This window comes from Rattus rattus, chromosome 2 (genome assembly GCF_011064425.1).
Source record: "Rattus rattus isolate New Zealand chromosome 2, Rrattus_CSIRO_v1, whole genome shotgun sequence".
Taxonomy (NCBI): Eukaryota; Metazoa; Chordata; class Mammalia; order Rodentia; family Muridae; genus Rattus; species Rattus rattus.
Window position 1 is genome coordinate 100,471,157 of NC_046155.1, and position 25,675 is coordinate 100,496,831.

The following is a 25,675-nucleotide window of genomic DNA, read 5'->3' on the forward strand; positions in this document are numbered from 1 at the left end:
TATCTATATAAACATACATAAATAATTTCTTCCGAAAAGCCCCCTATAATTTGCTGATAACAAAGCTATTATTAACTATAGGAGTAGAAAAAAATATTGACGTATATACTGTTTATATTTTGAGATCATGTTATGTTCTCTCTCTCTCTCTCTCTCTCTCTCTCTCTCTCTCTCTCTCTCTCTCTCACACACACACACACACACACACACACACACAAAATAAACTATATTTTAGTTTTTAATTCTTTCATGACTAGTATAATTTTGGCATGTTAAAAAGTTCAAGGGAGGGGCTGGAGAGATGGCTCAGTGGTTAAGAGCACCCGACTGCTCTTCCAGAGTCATGAGTTCAATTCCCAGCAACCACACGGTGGCTCACAATCATCTGTAATGAGATCTGATGCTCTCTTCTGGTGTGTCTGAAGACAGCTACAGTGTACTTATATATAATAAATGAATAAATCTTTAAAAAAAAAAAAGTTCAAAGGATGTAGGGCCTGATGATGCACCCCTTTAATCCTAGCACTCCAAAGACAGAAGAAAGGCAGAGAGATCTCGGATTCTAAGACCACCAAAGTGTTCCAAAACAGCCAGGGCTACAGAAGAGACCTTGTCTCAAAAAACAAAAACAAAAAAGAAGGAAAATTCAAGGATGGCTTGTTGTGGTGGCACACATCTTTAGTACCAGCAAAAGAACGATCAATACAGAGCGAAGGAGTAGATTTTGAATCAAGTAACTAAAATCAACCAAATTAACAGAGGAGAGGCAGGAGCATAGATTTAAAAGCCTTTAAAAGTCCACATGACGGAGCATGGCTTTCATCCTCACAACCAGGAGGCAGAAGACAGAGTGCTTGAGACCTGTCTCCTCTACTTAGGAAGTTACCACACAGCAAGAGTTACATAGTGATACCCTGTCTCAAAAATTAGTTAAATTGGGGCTGGGGATTTAGCTCAGTGGTAAAGCGCTTGCCTAGCAAGCGCAAGGCCCTGGGTTCGGTCCCCAGCTCCTGGGGAAAAAAAAATTAGTTAAATTAAAATACAAAGCTAAAGGCCAACCTGGGGTGAAAGCCCGATTTATAAGAGTGCTTGCCCAGCATACAAAAGACCCTGGGTTCAATCTTCAGCATCCATAATCCATACTAAATCTAAAGTATTACTGTTTGAGTCCAGAAGTTCAAAGCCCAGTCTGGGGAAAAAAAATACTAAAGCCTCCCCACCTCCCCCCAAAAAGATGAGTGGAGTGCGAGTGCAAGTGTGTGTGTGTGTGTGTGTGTGTGTGTGTGTGTGTGAGAGAGAGAGAGAGAGAGAGAGAGAGAGAGAGAGAGAGAGAGAAGGGGGGATGGGCAGATAAAAATTTAGAAGTTAAAATACAATAAGCATAGTTTATTAAAGATAAGCCATGGTCAAATATATGAGATAGAAAGATCCAAATAACCAATCTGCTCACATAAAGATTTGCACTTTCATCATTAATTATTGGAATATGATAGTTTCCATTAACACATATGCAAAAAGAACAAGTTCAGTAGTAAGGAATCCAGGGAGATGCCTCAGCTGTTAGGAATATTCTAACAGCTTAGGCTGTTAGGCTGTTAGGCTGCACTTCCAGAGGGTCCTTGGTTCAGTTTCCAGCACCCAAATGGCAGCTAACAATCACCTGTAACTTCAGATCTAGTAATAAGTCCCCTCTCCCATGGGCAGGTACATTCACAGATATGCGTGGAGGCAAAACACACACTCACATAAAAAACCTTTTAAAAAAGAAAAGGCCCAATAAGTTCATGTGACAGCACATGCCTACATTAGTTTCAGCTACCTGGCTAGAAGAATCTCTCAAGCCTAGTAGTTTATAACTATATTTTTTTAAAAAATAGAAAGCACCATGTATGAGATACAGCTAAGAGGGAAATGAGATTCTACCTCACAAAGATAAAACCAAACAACACAGAAAAGGTATAAGAAAATAAACACATCAAACGATATAAAAACCAATATAAAATGACACTGATTTTTCAAGATAAATCAACAAAACTAACCAATAATAATGTATATCTTGCAGATACTAATTCAATTATTAATTATACAACATAAATATATTTAACAGAAATTCTGACTGAAGGTGTTTACTATAAATATCAAAAAACTATTGATAGTACTAGAACGTTAAGATAAATTGTGGTATATATAAGGCAAGTAGAAATGACCCTTTGCATATATAGACATACATATACAAATATTAATTCATTATTTTGAAATGAAATCTATATACATGGACCAAAACAAAATGAGCTAATAATGTTTAAAAAAAGAAAAATATAATGAGATATAAAATAGCACATATTTATCTAAAATGAAATTTCCAGAAATGGTTATTATCTTACTATGTACAGGTCATCAGTTCATTCTCTTAAATCCTAGTTGCAGCCCAAGACAACATTATACATCAATGCCATCTCAGCCTCTAGTCTAAGCTAACCCATGAGTATTCTTTCTTCGGAAATCCTCAAACTTGTAAGTGCTTCCTCACTTTTCTTTAATAAACCTGTATTTGTTCTGTTATAAAAACAAAATTCACACCAAAAGTCATTAATTAAAAAATGAACTGAGGAAGTGGAGGTGGGGATGGATTTATGGCAGAGAATTTTCCTAACATGTCTATCACCCAGGCTTCAATCCTTAGCAGTACAAAAGTAAGATTCAACTAAAACTACAACTGAAATCCCTAAACATAAAATAACCATGTACATATGTATGATGCAACCATGTTTAAAAAACATTAAGAGAAGAGGATATGGACAAGCTATAGCTAAAATCAAAAGAGCAGATCACTTCACAGCTGAAACACTTGGACTTTTCATGGTATTTCTGAATTGCTGAAATATTTTAATAACTCTTATTTCAAAATGAAAGGTTAACTGGATATGGTGGTGTATTGCACACTTTTAATTCCAGCACTTGGAAGGCAGAGACAGGTAAGTCTCGAGTTTGAGGCCAACGAGGTCAACGAGGCCAACTTGGTCTACATATCGTTTGATGCAGACCAGGTTTATCCAAAGCTACACAGTGAGACCCTGCCTCAAAGAACAAGGAAACAAAAAGGCTAACATTCAAAGAAGTATAAAAGAAATGTCTGTCTATTAAGATGGCATAGACGACCATATCATAAAAGCAAGGAAAACAGTGGAAGCAGGTATTATAAAAGTAGTAATTACAACTAAATTACTATACCAATGATGAGAGAACTAGGTAAAATAAGAAATATATATGCTTCAAAAGTATTTTACTTGACAGGGTGAAATACCCACCTTTAGGGACCCCACCCCCTCCGATCGATGAAAACAGGAGGACAGGTAGAAATGTAAATATTTTAAATGAACTAAAAAAACCCTAATAAGAGGATGAAGAGGGATAAAAGAAGAAAGAAAAGTTATGTATAAGGTTTGTAGAACTGTGGAACAGTTGTTAATTATTACAGCACATGCTCTCTATGCTTTGATCATGAGACTTAACTGATGTCTAAATAAGTTATTATGGCTACACTAATAATTCTCACATTTTAAACTTAAAAACTCTCGGACAGAGCAGGACTAAAGAAAATCAATATGTGGCAAAGGTGCTTTTCTATAATTTAAAACATACATTTTGTAAACTTAATATAAATGTGCTAACCTGGTAAAACATTAATCGATGGAAATACATTAATAGATCTGTTGATAAAAATAAAAATCTAAGCCTCTTATTTATAAGCATATGAGCTAATAAAACTCATACTCTTAAGATGTAGTACTTCCTAAAATTCATGCAAACATTTTCTTACCTGTTCCAAATCCTGTACCAAGTCCTGTTCCCAGAGTCCCGGCTGCTGGCTTACTTCCAAAAATACTACTTCCACTGTTATTTGTGCCAAAACCTAAGGAAATAAAAGAATAAATGGAATGTAATTTTTAAATTCTCAATTTTCTTTAAAAGGGGATTTTAACACAAAAATAACTGATCTTAAACTACGTATCCTTAAATTATTAATATTAATGAACCCCAAATAATCAGCTAATGTAACTCATTAAAATATTCTGCAAACAAGTCTTTGTATTTAACTTAATTACATCTTTATGCTGATATATCAATTCAGAATAGGGAAATATCCAATATCAAAGCAAAGCACACAGGCTTGATATTTGAGCTTTATAAGGCTTTTAAAGTCAGTACACGTGGTTCAGGTTTACTAACAGAAAACTTCAATTCCACAAATTTTCACTAAAAAAAAATTAAAAGTTTACTGATCTAAAGGAATAGAAAATGACTCAATCTTTATAGCAATTATTTTTTTAAGCTGATAGATCTCACATGGCAGCGATGTATGGCTGATTATGTAAGTTCATTTCACAATGCCACAATTAGTAAATTCACAGGAACACTCAAAGGCTCAGAGAGCTGCCTTTTCTTTCCTTTTTTTTTTTTTCTTTTGACTTTTTGAAGACGGTTTCATAGAACTCAAGCTAGCTTCCAAATAGGCAGGCACAAACAGTGGCTTTTAACAATTAACCATGACCCCTCCCTCTACTTCCCAAGTGCTGGGCTCACAGGTAGCCCACCACCACTATCACTCCAGGGTAAAGAAAAATAACCTATGCCTATGATTGGTCTGCTTTCAGTAGACGATGAAGAGTTGAGTAAAGCACTCATCCTTCACTATGACTTATCAATTAGAGAAAATCTTTTTTAACTCCCTGTAAAATTCACAAGTATCACAGATACCAATAATGTGTTGCTATTTTTGTAGCTGAGATATTAAGTTTTAGGATTCCTTTTGAAAAAATAAAAACCAAACAAATAAATGCATCATTAATCTCTAATGCTAAGAAATGATCAATCATAGACCCAGAAAAGTCTTGTTTTTTAAGATAATTAGTCATATAAAATTATCATGGAAGCTCACTGTGACGGCTCATGCTTGCAATTCAACCTCTTTAAAGGCTGAGGCCACTGAATAGCAAGACACTGTCTAAAGATGGGAGAATAAGGTAAAGGAGAAATAAAACCTCAGCAGTAAAGGGAGTCCTCTGAAGAAGTTAACAGAATCACTAACGGGGTCATACTTACAACATGTTATGTAATCTGACTTAATCTCAACAAGTGATCTATGTGTTCATTAAAGTTTTTCTCGAATTGTGTTATTAGCTACCACATATACACAGTCTTGCCCACTCAAGCACAAACAACCTAAAGAAAATTTAAAAAGATGCTTTCTCTTTTAATAGAAATTAACAAGAACGGATCACAGACCTGCAACAGAAAATAAGCTATTCAAGGACTACCTTAAACCCATAGGAGATATCTAAGTGCCAACTTACACTGTTTATACCACACATTTCCTCCGATTCTCACTGCCTTACTTCAAAATAATTCTGCTAATTAAAAGTAATTCAAATTCAGTGTATAGCTAGTGAGGCAAGCCAGATAAATATGAGACCTTTTATACTGAAATCAGTGAACACAAGTACAAATGCCTTCTTATAATAAAAACACCACAAAGAGCCAGTGTGGTGGCACACAACTTTAATCTTAGAACTTTAAGGGGAAAAAGTGGGTGGATCTCCTGAGTTTGAGGCCAGCCTGGTCTATATAGTAAGTTCCAGGCCAAACAGGGATGTACAATAAGATCCTATTTCAATACCAACCAACCACAAAGAAACAAAATAATGACCCAAGGAAATTGGGAATCTGAATAGTCTGTACAAAAACTCACCATTAAAAGATACTTCCCCCCCCCCAAAAAAACACAAAAACCAAAACCCTTTAATCCTGAACATTACCTATATCAAAAATAAAGCTTTTTATTAAATGAATGTATTAGTACAAACTAATCCATAAGAGCAAAGAATCTTTTCTGTTTTTTAAATTTTATTTCATGTGCGTTGGTGTTTTGCCTGCATGTATGTCTGTGTGAAGGTGTCAGATCCCTCTCACAAGAGTTACAGTTAGAGTTCAGGGGCTAGAGTTACAGACAGTTGTGAGCTGCTATGTGGGTGCTGGGAACTGAACCATTGGTCCTCTAGAAAAGCAGACAGTCCTCTTAATCATGGAGCCATCTCTCCAGCCCAGGAGCAAAACATCTTAATGGTTGATAGGCCTTCGGAAGGGCCATAAAAAACAGATACATAGAGTAAACATGGCATTAAATTTTTAGCTATGAGCTGAGCATGATGGTGTGCATCTATAATCTAATTATCTGAGAGGATAAGGCAACAAAACTACTTGAATCCAAGGTTACCTGAGCAACAGGGCAAGAACTCTTCTCACCATGGAGTAAAAAGCAGATCACTAAGAAATATGGTATAAAGCTGGGCATGGGGCACCCACCTATCATCCCAGCAATCAGGAGGCAGAGACAGGTGGATTTCTATTTGAGGCCACCATAGTGTACATAGCCAAGACAAAGATTCAGTATCCAAAAATCAAAAAGAAAAAGGTTAAGAAGGCTCCTTGAAAATGGGGACAGTGATGATCTTTTTAAAAACAGGGAAAGGACGCAGGGAGACATTACTACACTTTTGTCCTCTTTGGTTTTATAGTCAAGAAACAAGCACGGAAGCCATACTAACCACGCCCACTAGCTCTAAGCTTTTTCATCCAGAAATAATTATGACTAGAACTATAATAAATACTAGCAGTGAGTGAACAACCTGAGTAAAATGAGTTATAAAAATCAAATATCTGGGGGCTGGAGAGATGGCTCAGGGTATAGAGCACTGCCTGCTCTTCCAGAGGTCCTGAGTTCAATTCCCAGCAACCACATGGTGGCTCACAACCATCTGTAATGGGATCTTCTTGTGTGTCTGAAGACGATGACACATATACATAAATAAATTTTAAAAAGTCCAAATATCTGAGTCTGAAAATAGACATGTAATAAGTCTTGCACGTGTTTAAATAGCTCATATTTTATGAATATATTAATATTCTGATGCATGCTTAAAAGTCTCTTTTTCTAGATTATAATGCCATGAAAATAAACCCACTGAAAATGCTGGGTATTTGGCTCAGTGGTAGACGGCTTGCCTAGAACATAAGACCCTGTGTTCTATCTCAACATGATAAATAAAGAAAAACTAAAAGACACAAGAGCTCTCTAAAGAAAGTTACTAGCCCATGGTGGTTACTAGCCAATAATGGTACTTTGCACATATCTTCCCAGAAAAACTAATCATTTCCTAATGAGAACTCTGGCAAACAAAATGTTCAACAAACATTTGAACCTTGTGACTAAAATGAACTTTACACGCTTACACAATGCTGAATGTCTGAAAACATAATCATGTATGGATGAGGCTAAAACCTGATGCTTCTTTTAACTGGTTTAAGTATTTCTAACACATGTAAAAAAGAATAAAGTTCCTTTTTTTTCCTTTCTAAAACTTTGCTAAATCTTATCCCTACTTTGATTTTTAAGTAAGAAATAAGCACTCAAACTTTTAAGAATAATTATGTTGTTGCTCTTTTTGAGACAGTCTCATTCTGTAGGCCAGGATGGCTTAGACTAGAAGTTATGGCTCCTGCTTCAGCAGCTACAGGAATTAGCTACTACACCCCAAACTGCCAGAATAACCCTCCAATGCAGCGAAACTTTACATGTTCAGAAACAATCTCCTTGTCCACTACACCCTCATGTTTGAAACCTACCTCAATAGAATGGGTTACTTCACACTAATGAGGTTCACATATGCTTTTGCAGTTACTGGTGATGTAATCCAAAGAACATGAAAACCAATTTGTCTATTTATCATGTTCCATGACTTTCAAAAAAAACAAAAAAAAAAACCTTCCCTTCTGGTATGTAGCATCAGGCTACAGCTTACCTGAGAATTTTTAAACATTTCCAATCATATGAATCAGGAGAATGATGTGTGGTATAGTCAGTGTAACTTTAAGAGAGTCAAACCTGCATTTTATATGTACCAAAATTGGAAGTGTTTGTATTGGTTCCTAAAGTCAGGGTTGGTTTGTTACCGAAGAGCCCGCCACTGGTTGTACCAAATGAGGGAGCACTGGTTGTGCTGGTTCCAAAAGTTGTAAGCTTGTTATTGCCAAACAGCGTCTAAAAAGAAAATATAGGAAAATTAGGGTAATATAAGATATAACAGGCTTTGTTGCATGATGAAATTACTCAGTGGTTAAGAGCACTGACTGTTCTTTCAGAGGACCCAAGTTCAATTCCCAGCAACCACATGGTGGCTCACAACTGTTTGTAACTCCAAGATGTGATATCCTCCATAGGTATATAAGTAGACAAAACATCAATGTACATAAATTATTTTTAAAAGAACCAACAACAACAACAAAATAAAAGCAAGTGTGACTCCCAGTACCCATGTCCCCAAGCATCTCTAACTCCAGCTCCATGGCAATCTGACAATTCTTCAGACACCTGTACTCGTGTATAAACACCTAACTTAAAATAATAAAAATAAAAATTAAATTAATAATAGTGGCTAGAGGGGTTGGGGATTTAGCTCAGTGGTAGAGCGCTTGCCTAGGAAGCGCAAGGCCCTGGGTTCGGTCCCCAGCTCCAAAAAAAAGAAAAAAATAATAGTGGCTAGAGGGGGCTGGAGAGATGGCTCAGCGGTTCAGAGCACTGACTGCTCTTCCAGAGGTCCTGAGTTCAATTCCCAGCAACCACATGGTGGCTTATAACTATCTGTAATGAGATCCGATGCCCTCTTCTTATGTGTCTGACGACAGCGACAATGTACTCATATACATAAAATAAATAAATCTTTAAAAAAAAGTAATAGTGGTTAGAAAGATGGTTTAGCTCTTCCAAGTTCAGTTCCCAGCACTCATACTAGGTGGCTCCAAATTCCCTGTAACTCCAGTTCCAAGAGACTCAACACCTCTGGCCTCTGAGGTTACCTCACTCATACTCACATACATATAAGCAGACACACGTAATACATATAAGTAATAAGGCAGAGTGCATGCAAGTATCGAATGTGTAATTTTTAGGGAGACAGATGAACATAGACAATCAGAAGACATAACAACCTGAGCAAGATTACATAAGCACAACGCTACTAACACCCCACCAAACAGGATTTCAGTGAGTCAAAGAAAAAAAAACACCAAGGTGACCATTAGCCAAGGATGGTAGTGTAGTATAGATCTGCAACCCCAGCTAGTAGAAAACTAAACCAAGAGGAAAACCAGTCGTTTTTATTGGAGACAAGAGAGAGGGAAAAGTCAAAAGGGAGAAGGAAGGTGAAGAGAGAAAGCATTTTTGTTTGTTTGTAGCACTGAGAACTGAACCCAAGGCCTAGTGTATGCTACACATTCTAATGCTACACCCTCAGCCCCCCCCCCCTTTTTTTGAGCAGAGTTTTATATTGTTTAGGCTAGCCTTGACTTCTCTGTAGCCCAAACTTTTAATCCTGTTGTCTCAGCTATATTTGACCAGCTCTTTGCAGTGGTGGTGATGGTAGTACTAGGGATCACAACTAGGGCCTTACTCATGCAAGCCACACATTCCTGCACCCAAATTACACCGACATTTTTGTCATTTTTTTTTTCAAGTGGTATTCTAGTATAAAATTTAGCACTGCTTTTTAAGTTAAATGCATCCCAAAACAGTAGTTCTGCACTTAAGACAACTTACTCAGGAAGGTAAATAGCTGAGTTGCACCTTCCACAGCAAGAGAACCCCAGTAAGTTCTTGATCAACACCAAAAGCTTTTAATTTTCAAATACTATAACAGTTTATCTTCCAAAACACAATAGGAAAAAGTAGGAGTTAAATTTATTATGGACTGGAGAAATGGCTCAGCGGTTGAGAGCACTGGCTGCTCTTCCAGAGGTCCCGAGTTCAATTCCCGGCAACCACATGGTAGCTCATGGCCATCTGCAATGGGATGTGATACCCTCTTCTGGTGTGTCTGAAGACAGTGGCAGTGTACTCACATATATAAAATAAATAATTCTTTTAAAAAATTATTAGGGCTAGACATGGTGGTGAGGGTCTTCAATCTCAGCACTATGCAAGTAGAGGTAGGCCAATCTTTGAGTTTGAGGGTATCCTGGTCTATATAGCAAGGCTCACAGTAAAATCTTATCTTTAAAAGACAAAGAAAGAAGGAGAGAGACCTGATTTAAGCTATTTAAATTAAAGACTATATAAACTAACTAAATGGATTCTACAATATCTTTGAAACTTTAGAGGAGGTCTGAAGTGGCAAAAGTCACTAAATATAAAACAAACAAAGACTTTATGCTGTACATGATAAAAATAAGCACTGTTAATTCTCAATTTAAAATTTAAAACTAAAATGACTATAACAATATTTAATTTTCTTTCTTTTATAAAAGATATTTAAATGTGTACAGATATTTTGTTTACATGTATGTCAGTACACCATGTGTATATCTAGTGTCTGAAGAAGATAGTTTTGGGTCCCCTGAAACTGGGTGAGACATTTTTGAGCTACCCTGTGGGGCTAAGTCATTTGGAAGAACAGCCAGTGCTCTTAATTCCTGAATGATCTCTCCAGCTCTTAACAGCATGTTCAAACAGATGTAAACCACACTATCACTGAGGTAAAACATTTAGTGACTGAAAATAAACAATGGGACTGGGAATACAGACTCCAGTTAGTACAGTGCTTTTCTAGAATGCATGAAGCCCACATTTAGTCCCCAACATACATATGCTAAAATAAATTTAAAAATTATATATACTCATTATATATATGAATAGAAAGAGGGGAAACAACAAAAAAAATACAAACATAGATGTTAAAGTCTTGAATATAGTTATCTATTTTATATATATTCCTTTAACAGATTTAAGAACTTCAAATTACAGTCAACTGTGAACACCTACCGAACCAACTGCACCAAATCCAGTATTGGGCTGCCCAAAGAGACCTGTTCCTGTCCCAAATGCTGTCCCAGTGCTGGTGTTTGTAGCGGTCCCAAAAAGACCTCCTGGCTGTGAGGCTTGGGTTACTCCAAATAGGCCCTGGAAAGTGTAATCTAGATTAAAAGGCAGTTCATATTTTTCTTTAAAAACTTAGATTGGTTCCTAAAAAGTCACTGTTGTTTATTAAAGCATGTTTGATAAACACAGAAATTCGTAAAGATTTCTTTGCAAAAACCCTGAAAATCAAGAATAAGGTGGCTTTCCCAAAACAGCATATAACTAAGAGTTATTAAAACTTTAGAGTGCAGAACTGTTCCCTATTAACCAAAGTCCCTGTTTCTAAAACAGTAAGTGAGCTTCAAGTGCTGGGCATCTATTAAAACTTTCAATGATTTCATGTGCTCAAAGGTGTTCCAGTAGAATATAAGCTATGTAACAAGATTCTGCTATCAAAACAGCAAACACTTGATTTTCTTCTAAATGTTTTATAAATTGAACCCATCACGTACAAAGTTGGAGCAAGAGGTTCACGGGTTTTAGGTCAGCCTGCACTACAGAGTGATATACTAGGTCATAAACACATCGAGTAAAACATAATCATGTTCATAATTCTAGGTATTTGATTATTGGGAAAACCTTGGTTATTAATGATATAAGAGATTTAACCTCATTCTTTTGCAGATGGATAATCAATTGTGGTATTCATGCTGGAAATCAGTTGTCTATAAATGTAGGGATTCATTTCTTTATTTTCAACTTTACTCACATGCTTCACTGAATTTTTGATTAATCTCATGCAGCCCAGATTGGCCTTGAACCAGATATATAGTCAATATTATCCTTTAACTCTTAATCCTCCTCCCAACTGCCAAGATTACAGTAAATCCGGTTCCATATTTATGGCCCTATAATGCCAGTAACCACTGTCTTTACCTTCAATATTGTTTTCAACACCCTCACCCATATACATGTATTGTGATCATACATACATACATGCTCCATTCTCTTATTTCCCTCCCATTCCTTCTGGATCAAAACATCAATATCACAAGGCACATAGCTTCAAGGTAGGCACCTGAAGCCCACTAAGTAAGCTCTTACTGAAAGAAATCTGTGCTCAGAAAGGATAAATGACACACTCAACAGAAATCTCAATGTATTCACTGGGCTGAGACAAAATCCAGATCTTCACTAGTGAAAGAGTTAATTTCTTCCCTACACTGAATAACCTCCATTCTAAGAAATGCTATGGAGACGGCACTTACAAGTTCAACATGACTACTAGTCCCATTACTTAATTTCACAAATAAGACCTGGAGTTAACCAAGGGCCTGTTTCCTTACCATAGTATTGGTGCTTGGTTGTCCAAGGGTGCTGGTATTACCAAAGGAAAAGCCAGTATTTGGGGTGGTTGTAGCCTGGCCAAATGGTTTGCTGAAGAGACTGGTAGTCTGTTGATTCTGTTGGCCAAAGAGGCCACCTGGATTTGTCCCAAATCCAGTTGTGCCTTTTAGAAAAAGAAATAAAAATAAACACAAACAAAAAACAAACAAACTCCAAATGAGCCAATAACTGAAGTCATCTGAGTTATTTCTACTGCTAAATTATTGTATAGTCATTCTTTAATAGCCTTTCGTCTGTCTTCAGCAAGACATACTTTATGTTAAAATGTTCCTTTCTACTAGAACTCAAGAATTCTAAAATGATTAAATGACTTTCCTTTGTGAACTCAACTTCTATTTTATAAGAGAAAATATTCAGGCTGGAAAGATGACTCAGTATCACCTTCTGAAATGAAAGGACTCCTTAGCCACCTACACCTTTAATTGTCTTTTCTTATTCATTTTTCTCCACAGCGCTGGTAACAAAGTGACAGTCATGATTTACGTCTATTTGACTTTTTTTTTGGTTTCTCTGTATAGTTCTGACTATCCTGGAACTCACTTTGTAGTTCAGACTCGCCTAAGTCTCAGAGATATATGCCTTCCTCTGCTTCCTAAGTGCAGGGATTAAAAGCCAGAGTCACCGATACTCAGTTTGACCATTCCTCTCTATGGTATAATAAAGTGCTTACTAGTTCCAAAGGCAGTTTTGTTCTGACCATATGAAAAGGCTGAATTAGTGGTGGAGGAGCTGAAGAGTCCTGTTGCACTGGAAGTCGCTGGAGAAGACCCAAATAAGCCAGTTGTGGTACCTGCCCCCACTTGGTTCTGTGGGCCTTTCCGGTTAGCCTGATAGTCCTCCAAACGAAGCTCCTGAAGGTAAACACATTACCAAAATTAACATATGGCAAAAATAGTTACTTAGAAGATACCTACACAGGAATCTGTTACAGAGTAATATAACTGATATACTGAAGTACAATACAAAGTAAGTGTCCTTCTATATAAAATTAATTAAGAGATTGGCAAAAATGGATAGTCAAGATGGCATTTAATTTTGGAGGGAAAGGACTGTGATGAGGAGAAGGGTATTTGGAATGTTAGATATGCTTTGTTTTTTCCTATGCTGTCAATTGATATGTATCCTTTCACATAAGTGAAAATTTACTAAGCCATATATTTAGGATTTTGTACAAATTTACTAAAAGATCATGTATGCACACAAATGTATTGTCACTACAATGTAAATATCTAACCAGAATAGAATACTAGATAAAAAAGATGTAGTACCCTTGTATATATGTGGGGAATATTATCCCAGTCTAAAATAAAGATATAATACATAGATACATAATACATAAATACATAAAGATAATAATACAGAATCTTGAAAAACATCTTTACCAATGTTAGGATTTTATTCAGAACCTGAATAAAAGTATTAAGCTGATTCTATTTTTTGTTCTTCCTTTTACTGACCTCTAATGACTTGCTTTCATATTCTTTCATGGCAGTAATACACTGATGCTTGGTACTGATGTTAGTGCTAACTCCAGCTTTGACCATAGTATCTGTACCAGTGGGAGGCTGCAAAGAAAGACAAAGGCATATTTCAAATTCCAATTTTTGTGTCTACTCTCAGATACAATTCTTCAACTACTAAACTTTTTTCCCCTTTCTTCACATTTCTACATTCTATTTCTACAAGGCAGCTAAGGTGAAGCTCGAGGCCGAGGCCACAGGCCTTCCTCCGGTGGGGATGCACACCAGGTCCTCAGGACTGCTCATCAGCGGGCTGGTTTTCAGGTAGACTGTCATGAGTGCCGGGGTGGAAGGCTCTAGGGGTCACATGGCAGGGAGCTCTGCATGGAGGCACACACTTGTAGCGCTATAGGTTGCACAGCAGGTCCTTCTCTATCACCTGGGGTTCTTCCATGGAACCATGGCACTTTACTAAGCAGCTGTTCTTATCAATGAGAAATTTGGTAAAGTTCAATTTGTTGGCATTTCCCAGCATGCCTCTGCTCTTGGGCTGGACTTTCATCCATTTCCACAGTGGGTGGGCATTGTCCCCATTTACACAGATCTTGCTGTACATGTCAAACTTGTAGCCGGCTGCAAACTCCTTGATTTTTTGATTACTTCCTGGCTCCCGAACTGGATGCAAGGGAAAGTCAGGATTTGTAAAGCACTCAGTATATCAGGCATGCAGATCGACTAGCTGAGTGTAGTTTCCGTAGGCTTTGCCTCATTGCCAGGTGATAGATAATGCACATGAAACCCTGCACTTATCCAGGCAAACCATGTGCCTGTCGATACCCTTAGCTGAGAATTTGGGCATGGAGCGTGCACAGCACCAATCATCATGGGATGCACACATGGCGCCTGCCAGGCCAGGTGCAGCCAGAGTCCACACGGCAGTGCTGGCTTCAGTCAGCACTAAACTTTAAACTTTTTCCCTACTTCATTTTTTTAATAACAAGATAGGGATAGAATACAGCTCAGTGGTTAGTGCTTGACTAACATTTGCAAAGTCTTGGGTTAAATCCCCATGCTCCCCAACTACTCAAAAAACATCATTTAGGAGGTAGTCATGTAGTGCCCATACCTACATCACAGTACTCCAGAGGCAGCCCTGAATACCAGACCAACCTACACAAACAAACTAAAAGAAAGCTATTATTTTAGAAGCTGAAGCAAGATCATTTGAGACCAGAAATTCAAGAGCAGCCTGGGCAACACAGTAAGACCCTCATGGTAAAACCAAATTGTTATCCAGGATGCTTGACTAAAATATATGGCAACATTTCTGATCTTTCCCCTATAACATGCTTATCTAAACAATCTTTTGTTTTGTTTTTGGAGATGATATAGCTATATCTATATCTATACACATAGATATAGATATCTATATATATATATCTCCCTGGCTGTCCTAGAACTTACTCCTTAGACCAGGGCTGGCCTTCAATTCACAGAGATCTGCCAACCTCTGCCTTCCAAGTGATGGGAGTAAAGTTGTATACCACAATTGCCTAGCAGGACTTTATTCTTGAATAGATATAGACTACTGATAGGTTGTCCCTTTAGCTCCACAAAGAAGCCTTATTTTCAGTTACTTTTCTATGGTCTGTTCCTTACTTTTTTTTATAAACAGATGACTATTTTAATGCTGCCTTAGAACAGAAATAGTGACAAACCCTTGCAATCCTAGCCTTTAAAAGCCAAAGCAAGATCACTGAGTTCAAAGCCAGTCTGAATTATGTAGCTATTATAAAGACAGCCTGAGATTACACAGCAAGATCCTAGTTCAGAAATTCTGCTTTATATGGGCTATCATAATCAACACTGAACACAAATTTAATTGGAGTAAGAATAATCTTAATACACATCATAACCTAGATGTTTCATGCTGGAGACACAGCTCAGTGGTAAAGTGCTTACCTACTATGCATGAGACTGTGACTAAATCCCCATAATGGCAACAAAAAAGAAACAGCAGATTTATGTTTCACATTTCCTGTGTAGTATAAAATCGCAATTATTATTGTTTGTCTGCATGGGGATCAGAGGACAGCTTGCAGCTCTCTCCTCTACCACATGGATCCCAAAGACCACGCACAGTTAGTAGGCTTGACACCAAGAGCCTTTACCCACTGAGCAATCTCACCAGCCCTATAAAACCATCACTATTTTTTGTTTGTTGTTTTTTTTTTTTTTTTTTGGAGACAGGGTTTCTCTGTGGTACCCTGGCTGTCCTGGAACTCTCTCTGTAGACCAGACAGGCCTTGAACTCAGAGTTCAAGACAAAACAAAGAAACAATATCAACAACAAACCCTTATTTTGAAACAAGGTCGTACTACACAACCCCTCGACAGGCCTAGAATTCGCTATTAATGCTGGCCTCAAATTCACAGAACTACACTTGACTCTGCCTCCCATGTGCTAGGATTTTAAAGTCATCTGCCATACCCAACCTAAAACTGTTAATACATTTTTCCAAAGAGCCAAACTAGAGATTAGAGAATGGTCCAGCAGTTAAGAGTACTAGCTGCTCTTTGCAGAGAACCCAGGTTCCTAGTGTTGCAAGGTAATTTCATCAGAGAATACACACAGAATAGTCTGTATTGCCCACTACTGACTGCATGGGGAACTTGCGCAAACCACGCAGCTCCAAGCCCCATAAGTTTGTCTTTTATGCACAAAAACTGCATCCTGGATAACACAATTTAGTTAGCAAGGAGAGTTACCAAGAAGTAGAAGCTAAATTAGTCAAAAAGCAAGGTTAATACAAGGATTTTCCTGGATCCTGGAACTATGGACTAGATCTTTGATGGATTAGTTTCCTGTTTTGGCAAGTGTTAGTACCTACATGCTAGGTTCTAAGGTCAAAATAGTGCCTCTACTGTGTCAGGTCTTGAGTGAGGCCTTAATATAAAATGTGATAGGTATTGCTGGAGATAGGAGCAATCTGATCATTCATTCTTCAAAGAAATACACAAATGGGGGAAAATATGCTAGAAGAAAATACATACATTAAATTTGATGGTAGTTCCTGTAGGTGCTGCTGTAAAACTACTTGGCCCAAAGAGGGAGCCAGATGTGCTACCAAAAGGATTAGAGGTGGTATTTGTAGTTCCAAAGAGTCCTCCACTACTAGTACTGGTTCCAAAATCTGTAAGTTAGAAAAATAGCAAACAACTTAATGTTAACACACCTTGAAAGCAGGGCTGGGTAGAGTAAAAATAGCAGTACTTTCACATTGTCAAATACTCTTCATTTCTCTCCAGTAAACAGATTTAAGCTATATTTCACATGACACATGCTTCCAGGCTACGACTTTCAAAGGTAACAAATCCAAATTCATTGGTTAGCTAAATGTGCAGTTAGTTTTTGGATATTACAGACAAAACTAAAGAGAAACATTTTGTTTCACTGTATCTTTTATCTTATTTCTCCTTTCCTTACTAAGAATGAATGAATGCTGAATGAAACTGTCTGAAAACATATCACAACAGACATAACAGTATAGTATGCTTTTATTTAGATATGATATTTCATATACCCACACCTTACCAAATTATTGTATATGTGAAGTGGTCCTATTGGAGCAATCAAACATAGGTTAACATAAAATATGACCAACTCCTGGAAAAACTTAAAATTAGAGGGCACTGTTGACTATTTTACAGAAACTAACTCAGAAGCAGAATTGTAATCCAAACACTTGGGAGGCTAAGTAGGAAGGGCTGCACTTAGTTCAATACTAGCCTGGGCTAACTACATAGTAAGTTCCAGGCTTGCTGAGGCTATGAAGACAGTGTCTCAAAAATCCAAAAAGAAACTAATATAGAAATTGTAGACCCTAGCCAGGCATCGTGGCCCACACTTATCTCAGTAAAGAGGCAGGGACAGGCAGATCTTTGTTTGAGGCTAGCCTGTTCTATGCAATGAGTTCCAGAACAGCCAGCGTTATATAATAAGACCCTGACTCAACAAAGTGAGAGCTAGATATGGTAATCTATACCTATCCAGTCCTCAAGAAGCAGAAACAGGAGGATCAGAAGTTCAGGATCATTCAGAACACTCTGTCCCAAAAAAGGGGGAGATGAGGAGATATCATTATACAAAAGCAAGCACTAATGACTGTCAGATGTAGTGGTAGCAATCAGGTGGCAGAGGTAGGCAGATGCTGAGATGAGTTTGAGGCCTGGAAAGGAAAGGAAAGAGGAAAGAGAAGAGAAGAGAAGAGAAGAGAAGAGAAGAGAAGAGAAGAGAAGAGAAGAGAAGAGAAGAGAAGAGAAGAGAAGAGAAGAGAAGAGAAGAGGAAAAGTAAGGAGGAAAGAAAAGAAAAAAGAAAAGGAAAAGAAAAAGAAAGAAAAACAAGTCAAGGCAGTCAGACAGAAATAAAGAAAAGGAATTCTTATTTTTTTAAAAATGATTTATTTTTATTTATGTGCGTTGGGATTTTGCCTGCATGTATATTTGTCCAAGGATATTGGATCTCCTAAAACTAGAGTTCTAAAGAGTTGTGAGCTGCCATGTGGAGGCTGGGAATTGGACCTGGATCCTCTGGAAGAGTATCCAGTGCTCTTTCTCCAGCCCCAACACTACGTTTCCTAAAATATGAGAAGTTAAACATATTGTGCCAGAAATGTCAGTAAACAAGAAGAATCTTGCCTGCCAATACTTAATGTTAAGTTATAACCATTATGAGCATAATTTATCATTAGCAAATTATCACTTCTAAGGAACTCTGATCCTAAATATATAGTTTAAAGTTAGCAGGACTATCTCTTTTGAATAAGAGCTTTAAGACTGCATTTTCAGCCTGGTCTACAGAATGGCTTTCAGGACAGCCAGGGCAATACAGAGAAACCTTGTCTCGAAAAATAACAAACAAACAAACAAACAAAACAAAAGCCATACCAAAACCCCCCCAACCAAACAAAAAGACCGCATTCTATGTGGTATGTTTAAATATGGTGACACAAGCCTGTCAGAACACTAGGGAAGTAGAGTCAGGAGTTTGAGGCTACCCTGGACTACGAGACTTTGCCTCAGACACACCAAAAAAAAGGTTTGCCTACAGTTTTGCCTTTCAAAAATATGTTGGTTGCTTAGACACTCGTAAAATAGTGTACTCTTGTCACATAAACAGCAACACCTCATAGGGCAGTTAGTGGCTGTCTTAAAGTACTATATAGAGAAATAGTCACTGGCCAGATTTACAAAGTTAACATCATCTGCTATGAGCAAAAAATGGAGGAGTAATTAAATAGTATTTCTCATTCCTGTTGCTCTAATCTCTTTGTTGTAAATGTGAGACACAGGCTAGACCAGGCATCTTCCCCACCCCCCCACCCCCCACGCCGTGTGTGTGTGTGTGTGTGTGTGAGTGTGTGTGTGTGTGTGTGTGTGTGTGTGTTGGATACAGTGTTTCTCTGTATAGTCCTGGATGTCCTGGAACTGCTCTATTTACTGCTCTCTTTTCTAGTCTACTAAACTCAATTCTTCCAGGTTCTCCTATTTCCTGGTTTTGATCACTTGGTGGGAAAGGAGAGAAGTGAACATAGAGCGAAGAGGAGAGACACATTCAACAAACAAATATTAAACTATTAGAAGTACAAGCCCAAATAGTGCTCTACTTACTCCCAAATCCAGTTGGTTTATTTTGTGCAAATGCATTGTTCTGGGATGAGAAAAGACTGGTCCCTGTATTTGCAGTTCCAAACAAACTATTTGATGTTCCTGTTGATGTGCCAAACCCAAAACCGGTGCTTGTGGAGGTTGCTGGCTGGCTAAATGAACTGGTACCAAACAGTCCTCCTGAAGAGATGGAAGGGAAGAAAACAAGTTTCTGTAGACAAACTGCAGTCACTAAGAGAAGTTCTATGCCAGCCACATATAAACCAGCTATATGCCACACAAAATCCCTTACCTGGTTTGGTCTGTGAATTACCAAATAAGCCTCCAGTATTATTGCTAGATCCAAACGCAGATGTTCCAAATGCTCCTCCACTAGTAGTACCAAAGCCAGTATCTGAAACAGCAAAATTCAGCATCAATAATAACTGGAAAGTTGTTTTTTTTTTTTTTAAACATTTCTTAACATCCTGCATTAAGTAGGACCACTAATGAAATTTGAAACCTTTCTCAAATTTCTATCTAAATTCTTATGGGACAGAAATCAAGTCAAGGCATTTTACTCACCGTCTCCTCAGGAACATAAATTTTAAATCAAAAGGTGTGACTTAGCACTACAGAGGGTGCAGCCCAGTGGCAGAGTATTACTTAGCACGGGCCCTGAGTTTGATTCTCTAGGTCCAGAAAAGTGGAGTGAAGGGACCCCAAGCTCAGGGAATGGTGCTGTCCACAGTGGGTGGAAGCTCCCCCATCAATCAGGGTGGTCATAATGATCCTTCACAGATATTCTTAGATTCAATTCTCAATTATGTCGTTATCAGTTAAAACTAACTATGGCAGTAATCCCAGCACTAGAGAAACTGAGGCAGGAGGACTGGAAATCAGAGGCCGGCTTGAGCTACACTGAATTAAGCCAGCTACAGTAAGTGATACCGGTTCTCAAAACAAAACAACCCAATCAACAAAAGTCAAATTCAGACATTTTCCCTTATTAGGTTCTTTTCCATAACTTACTTTGTCCAAATGTTGACGTTGTACCAAAGCCCCCTGTACCACCCCCAAAGGGGGTTCCAAATGATTTGTTAAACATCTTCAAAACGAGTGTTTGCTTCAGAAAGCTGTAAAAGAGAAGTTTTTCTTTTGAGACACCACAGAAAGTTATGTTTCAAGAAATCTACCATTCTACAAATATTAGTAGACCCATAGAAATGATAGCATGATCCTCCTATTCAATATCCTTAAACCTTGAATGATGAATTAAATATTATAAAATGTTCATTAATCTGCATGCTTCCTAAAATGACTAGTACTGAAGTGTGATAGTAATTTCTGATCATACCAACAACCATCCCCTCAAAATGTTTTCACATATGTGCATTGAGTTGTGGGGCAATTTAATTTTTATTATTTTTAGTATGTGCTTCTCTCCAAATGCCACAGCATATGAGAAGATTTCCTTCTACCATGTGGATTCTGGGAGTTGAACTCAATTCATCAGTTTGGCAAAAAAATGACATTAGCCCAACTTATTTAAAATTTTTACCTAATATTTGTTCTAATATCACAATACAAATCAGTACAAACAATATGCATGAAACTGTAGGTTTGCTACTCAGCACTGAACACGGTGGCACACACACAAAATCTTAGCACTTTGGAGGTGGGAGGCAAGGGGGATCAGAAATTGAAGGTCATCCTTGATACATAGTTCAAGGCCAGTCTAGGCTACATAAGATCCTGTCTCAGAACAACAAAGACAAAGAAAACAAGACATTAATTCTATGAGGACACATTTTTTTTTTAACAAAAATACACCTAGGCAATTAAACGGCATATGCATCAAAAATTACAACCATATTGTTATCCCAACTATCTGAAATATTTTCCTGGCCAGGGCTGGAAAGATAGCTCAGCAGTTAAGAGCGTGTAATTACTAGCCTTAAAGTTAGTGGGTATATAATATATAGTTCATATAATCATCATTTACTTTTCAGTAATGAGATCTGTTTTAAGTTCCCTATCTTTAGCCAGATGTGGTAGCACACCGCCTATAACAGGCAGGACTGCCAGGGTCATATAGAAAAGAAACCTTGCCTCACACACAAAAAAAGCCAAAAGACTTGAATAGATACGATAGAGATGTTTGGGGATGGGGGGTGAGTAGGTATGTTAACAAAAAATAAAGAAATCTAAAAAAAATTGTTTCATAATTAACAGTTAGTTTGGACCATGTGTCACTCAAAGATAGCAAGTGCTATCTGGTTATGTCGACTTTGCCGGGCACCTCCTTTTTTTTTTTTTTTTTAAAAAACAACAACACTGTTTTTGGCTAGTTACAGTGTTTGAAGTTATATAAAGTTTAGGTTTATAACTACCATTGTTAAGTGTCAAGAGATGTTTGATTATTACTTGCCCTTTATCATTTTTTAAGATTTATTTATTAATTATAGAAGTGCACTGTAGACACACCAGAAGAGGGTATCAGATCCCTTTAAAGATAGTTGTGAGCCACCATGTGGTTGCTGGGATTTGAACTCAGGACCTTTGGAAGACAGTCAGTGCTCTTAACCACTGAGCCATTTCTCTACCCCCTCTTTTGTCATTCTTGTTGTTACTATTGGCACATGCTAACTCTGTATGTGCAAACATACTTTGATCATATTCATATCTCTTGCCCCCACTACTTAACCTTATCTCTTCCATATCTCTACTGGTCCCCTTTTCATTTTATATATATTATATACTATATATAATATATATAGTATATTATATATCTATACCCTTTTTTCCACTATGTAGCCCTGGCTGTCCTAGAACTTCCTCTGTAGACCAGGCTGGCCTCCAACAGAGATCCTCCTGTCTCTCCCTCCTGGGTGCTGGGATTAAAGTTATGCACCACTACTGCATGGTTTGCTTGCTTGCTTGCTTGCTTCCTTCCTTCCTTCCGTCCTTCCTTCCTTCCTTTATGAATGAATGTAACAGGTTTTCTCTGTATAGCCCTGGCTGTCTCAAAAAACTGGCCTCAAACTCAGATGTCTGCCTGCCTCTGCCTAAGTGCTGGGATTAAGAGGGTGCATAATAATGCCCAGCAGCCTGGTACCTTCTTATTCATCTCCACACACAGCAATCTTGTTTATGGAACTCTGATGGCTAAGTGAGGGACATGGCACACTTTAAAAAGGTGATTAATAACAATTTTTCCTCTGTAAAATGTACCCTTACATTTTTGATGTAATTTGTGCTTTTGGTACACTAGATTCTACACTCCTTAAATTTTATAGCTCCTAACCATCAACATTTTACTTTTAGTAATCTTATCCTGATACAGACACCTATCACTCATTATCTATACATTTCACAAAGGGACTTTAAGTAGTATAGAGTATCCTGGAAGATACCTCTCCATCTACAGAAACTCGCTTATATTCCTCATGTCAACAACAATGAAAGGATGTTGTTATTAGCTGTCACTACTTTTATCATCTCTCTTTTGCAGACTAGAAAAGACCATATTTCTACATTTTACAAAGTCATAGAGGTAAGCAGAACTCAGGTTTCATCTACTTTCTAAATTTCCAAATATACTTTCAACCAATTAAAGATAGGTAATAGGGAATAAGCAAAAACATATAGTATACTAAAGAAATTCACCTGTGTTAAACCCAAGGACAAGAAAGAATGAGGGCAGCAAATACTTTTAATCTATGAAGAGATTAAAGAGTTTTAATCAAAAGCAACCTATCTTTCCTACTCCACCCCTTTTTGGAGACAGGGCCTTACTATGGGTCTCAGGTTGACCAAGAGATCTGCCAGCATCTGCCTCCCCAGTGCTGGGATTAAAGGTGAAAATCAGCATGCACACTTGATTTGCTTAGTTCTGAGAAGAATGAGCTTGTCTTATTCTCATCTATCTTGCTGAGAAAGGTCTTTTCTTTTAAAATGAGGAATGGGAGCACATGTCCGTAGGTTTAGAAGATCAAGTCATCCTCAGCTACACAGATCTTATCTCAAAACAAATCACAACATAAACAAAATTACACTGAAGCAAATCAAGATCAAAGCCAACTGGACAATCTGTCTTACTACAGAAACTGAAGTCTGGCAAACTGGGTGAATTGGAGCTTACCTATAATCCCAGCACTTAGAGGTGCAAAGGAAAAATGAACAGGAATTCAGGCTTAACCTCAGCTCAATGTGAGGCTAGCCTAGGCTGAGACCCTAACACAAAACAAAAACTAGTGAATACATACAATTCTGCTCTTCAAATCATTCATTTTCCTTCCTCTGCTATGTAATACCACTGACTCAATGAAAACTGTCCACTTTTTATTCTTTATTGTTGCTGCCAAACAACCCAATTCACTCTATAAAACTCAGCTTCAGTATGGTATCTTCCATAACTAGCTTCATTTAGCAATGGCTTCTTCTAGACATCCATAACACAACATTCCCATCCTAATCTATGAAACACATATCTATGCAGACTTTCATTTAGGACTGGAAAATATTTCTTGTACCAGCTGCTATACTATTAGCCTTCAGCTGTCAGTCCTTTTCAGAACTGTCTCTACTGAAAACTGCCTAATTCAAGGTCATACTTTCTTCCTTTGACAGCATAAATCAATGGCCAATCAAAGGACTCTTGATTCCAGCTCAGTGTAACTCTAAAGGGCAAGTAATTTTTTTTTTTTTTTTAATTTTTGTAGGGGGCTGGAGAGATGCCTCGGTAGTTAAGAGCACTGACTGCTCTCCCAGAAGTCCTGGAGTTTAATTCCTAGCAACCACATGGTGGCTCATAACCACCTGTAATGGGATCCAATGCCCTCTTCTGGTGTGTCTGAAGACAGTGACAGTGTACTCATATAAATAAATCTTAAAGAAAAATTTGTGGGATTGGTTGATGCTTTCATCAGGTGGTTAATCCAACATCACCATACTAGAAATATAGCTTAGTGGTAGAGTACTTTTCAGAGTATTAGGTTCAATTCTCTACTACTAAGAAGAAAAAGCAATACATAAAAATTAAGACAGTGTCCCACAGGTAATGTTAATGCTTGTCTATTGTCTGTAAGGCCCAAGGTTCTATTCAATCACCATGTATATTCAAATATCATTTCCTACTTTCTCAGTTCTCTTAGAGGCGATGATACAAAGAAAGTTCCCTATACGAACCTCTGAGGACTGCCCACTTCAGAATCTGCTATCAAAGGAACTCAACTTTATTCCATTTACAATGAATCTGCTAAGAAAAGGGGCAATTTTCTTTTTTTCTTTTTTTTTTTTTGCTATTGTTTTGAAATGGTACAGATATCAAAGGTTACTCTCAAACTGTCTATGTACTTCAGATTGACTTTGAACTGTTGATCTTCCTGCTTCTACCTCCCAAGTGTAGGATTACAGGTGGTTGACTCTACAACATGTTATTTTGGTTTTTGAGACAGGATCACTTATAACTTATAAACTCAAACTATGTGGCCAAGAATGCCACTGAATTCCTGATCTTTCTTCCTCCATCTCCCAGGCAGTGAGACTACAGGTATATGCTAGCATATCAAATGGTAAGAAACACAAGTTATGGTGGTAGGATATGATGGAGTAAAAACAGGATAAAATGTAACCTCTTATGATAAAACAATTTATATGATATTACCACATCTTAGATAAAATTTTCTACAAAAATTCATTTTTATCTTTATGAATTGATTTACTTACATTCCTTTTGCATAAGACATTTAAAAAGTGATCGTTAGGGGGCTGGAGAGATGGCTCAGAGGTTAAGAGCACTGTCTGCTCTTCCAGAGGTCCTGAGTTCAATTCCCAGCAACCACATGGTGGCTCACAACCATCTGTAATCAGGTCTGGTGCCCTCTTCTGGCCTGCAGGTGCATACATGCAGGCAGAAAGCTGTATGATGTATACATAAAAAAATAAATGTTTAAAAAAAAAGTGATCTTTAATTTCAGACTTAATTTTCCTGTGCACTTTGTGCTCCAATAATCATCTTCTTCTTCTTCTTTTTTTTTTTTTTTGGTTCTTTTTTTGGAGCTGGGGACCGAACCCAGGGCCTTGCACTTGCTAGGCAAGCACTCTACCACTGAGCTAAATCCCCAACCCCTCCAATAATCTTCTAATTTATTACTTACACTATATAATACCGAAAAAGGATCAACACATATCAGTAATCCAACTACTAGACAGAAATATATTCTTCCAATGTCACAAAGTTTGAACTTT

At 37.6% G+C, this 25,675-nt stretch overlaps 1 protein-coding gene and 1 pseudogene across 5 annotated transcripts in view; both read right to left on the minus strand.

The window, feature by feature from the left end:
- Nup98 (nucleoporin 98 and 96 precursor) overlaps window positions 1-25,675 on the minus strand; it is an 88,534-nt gene that overhangs the window by 52,943 nt on the left and 9,916 nt on the right. For 3 of the 5 annotated variants that reach the window (XM_032893130.1, XM_032893127.1, XM_032893128.1), the window contains exons 2-11: window positions 20,456-20,559; window positions 19,737-19,838; window positions 19,448-19,624; window positions 16,831-16,970; window positions 13,774-13,881; window positions 12,987-13,167; window positions 12,256-12,419; window positions 10,874-11,011; window positions 7,960-8,098; window positions 3,821-3,913 (exon numbers count right to left, since the gene is read on the minus strand). In XM_032893130.1, coding sequence (XP_032749021.1) covers window positions 3,821-3,913; window positions 7,960-8,098; window positions 10,874-11,011; window positions 12,256-12,419; window positions 12,987-13,167; window positions 13,774-13,881; window positions 16,831-16,970; window positions 19,448-19,624; window positions 19,737-19,838; window positions 20,456-20,531 — 1,318 coding nt within the window. In that variant the 5' untranslated portion in view covers window positions 20,532-20,559. Of the gene's footprint in view, window positions 1-3,820; window positions 3,914-7,959; window positions 8,099-10,873; window positions 11,012-12,255; window positions 12,420-12,986; window positions 13,168-13,773; window positions 13,882-16,830; window positions 16,971-19,447; window positions 19,625-19,736; window positions 19,839-20,455; window positions 20,560-23,567; window positions 23,660-25,675 lie in introns of all 5 variants that reach the window. The other 2 variants (XM_032893129.1, XM_032893131.1) reach the window with 2 other exon arrangements.
- On the minus strand, window positions 13,888-15,138 carry LOC116891785 (annotated as a pseudogene).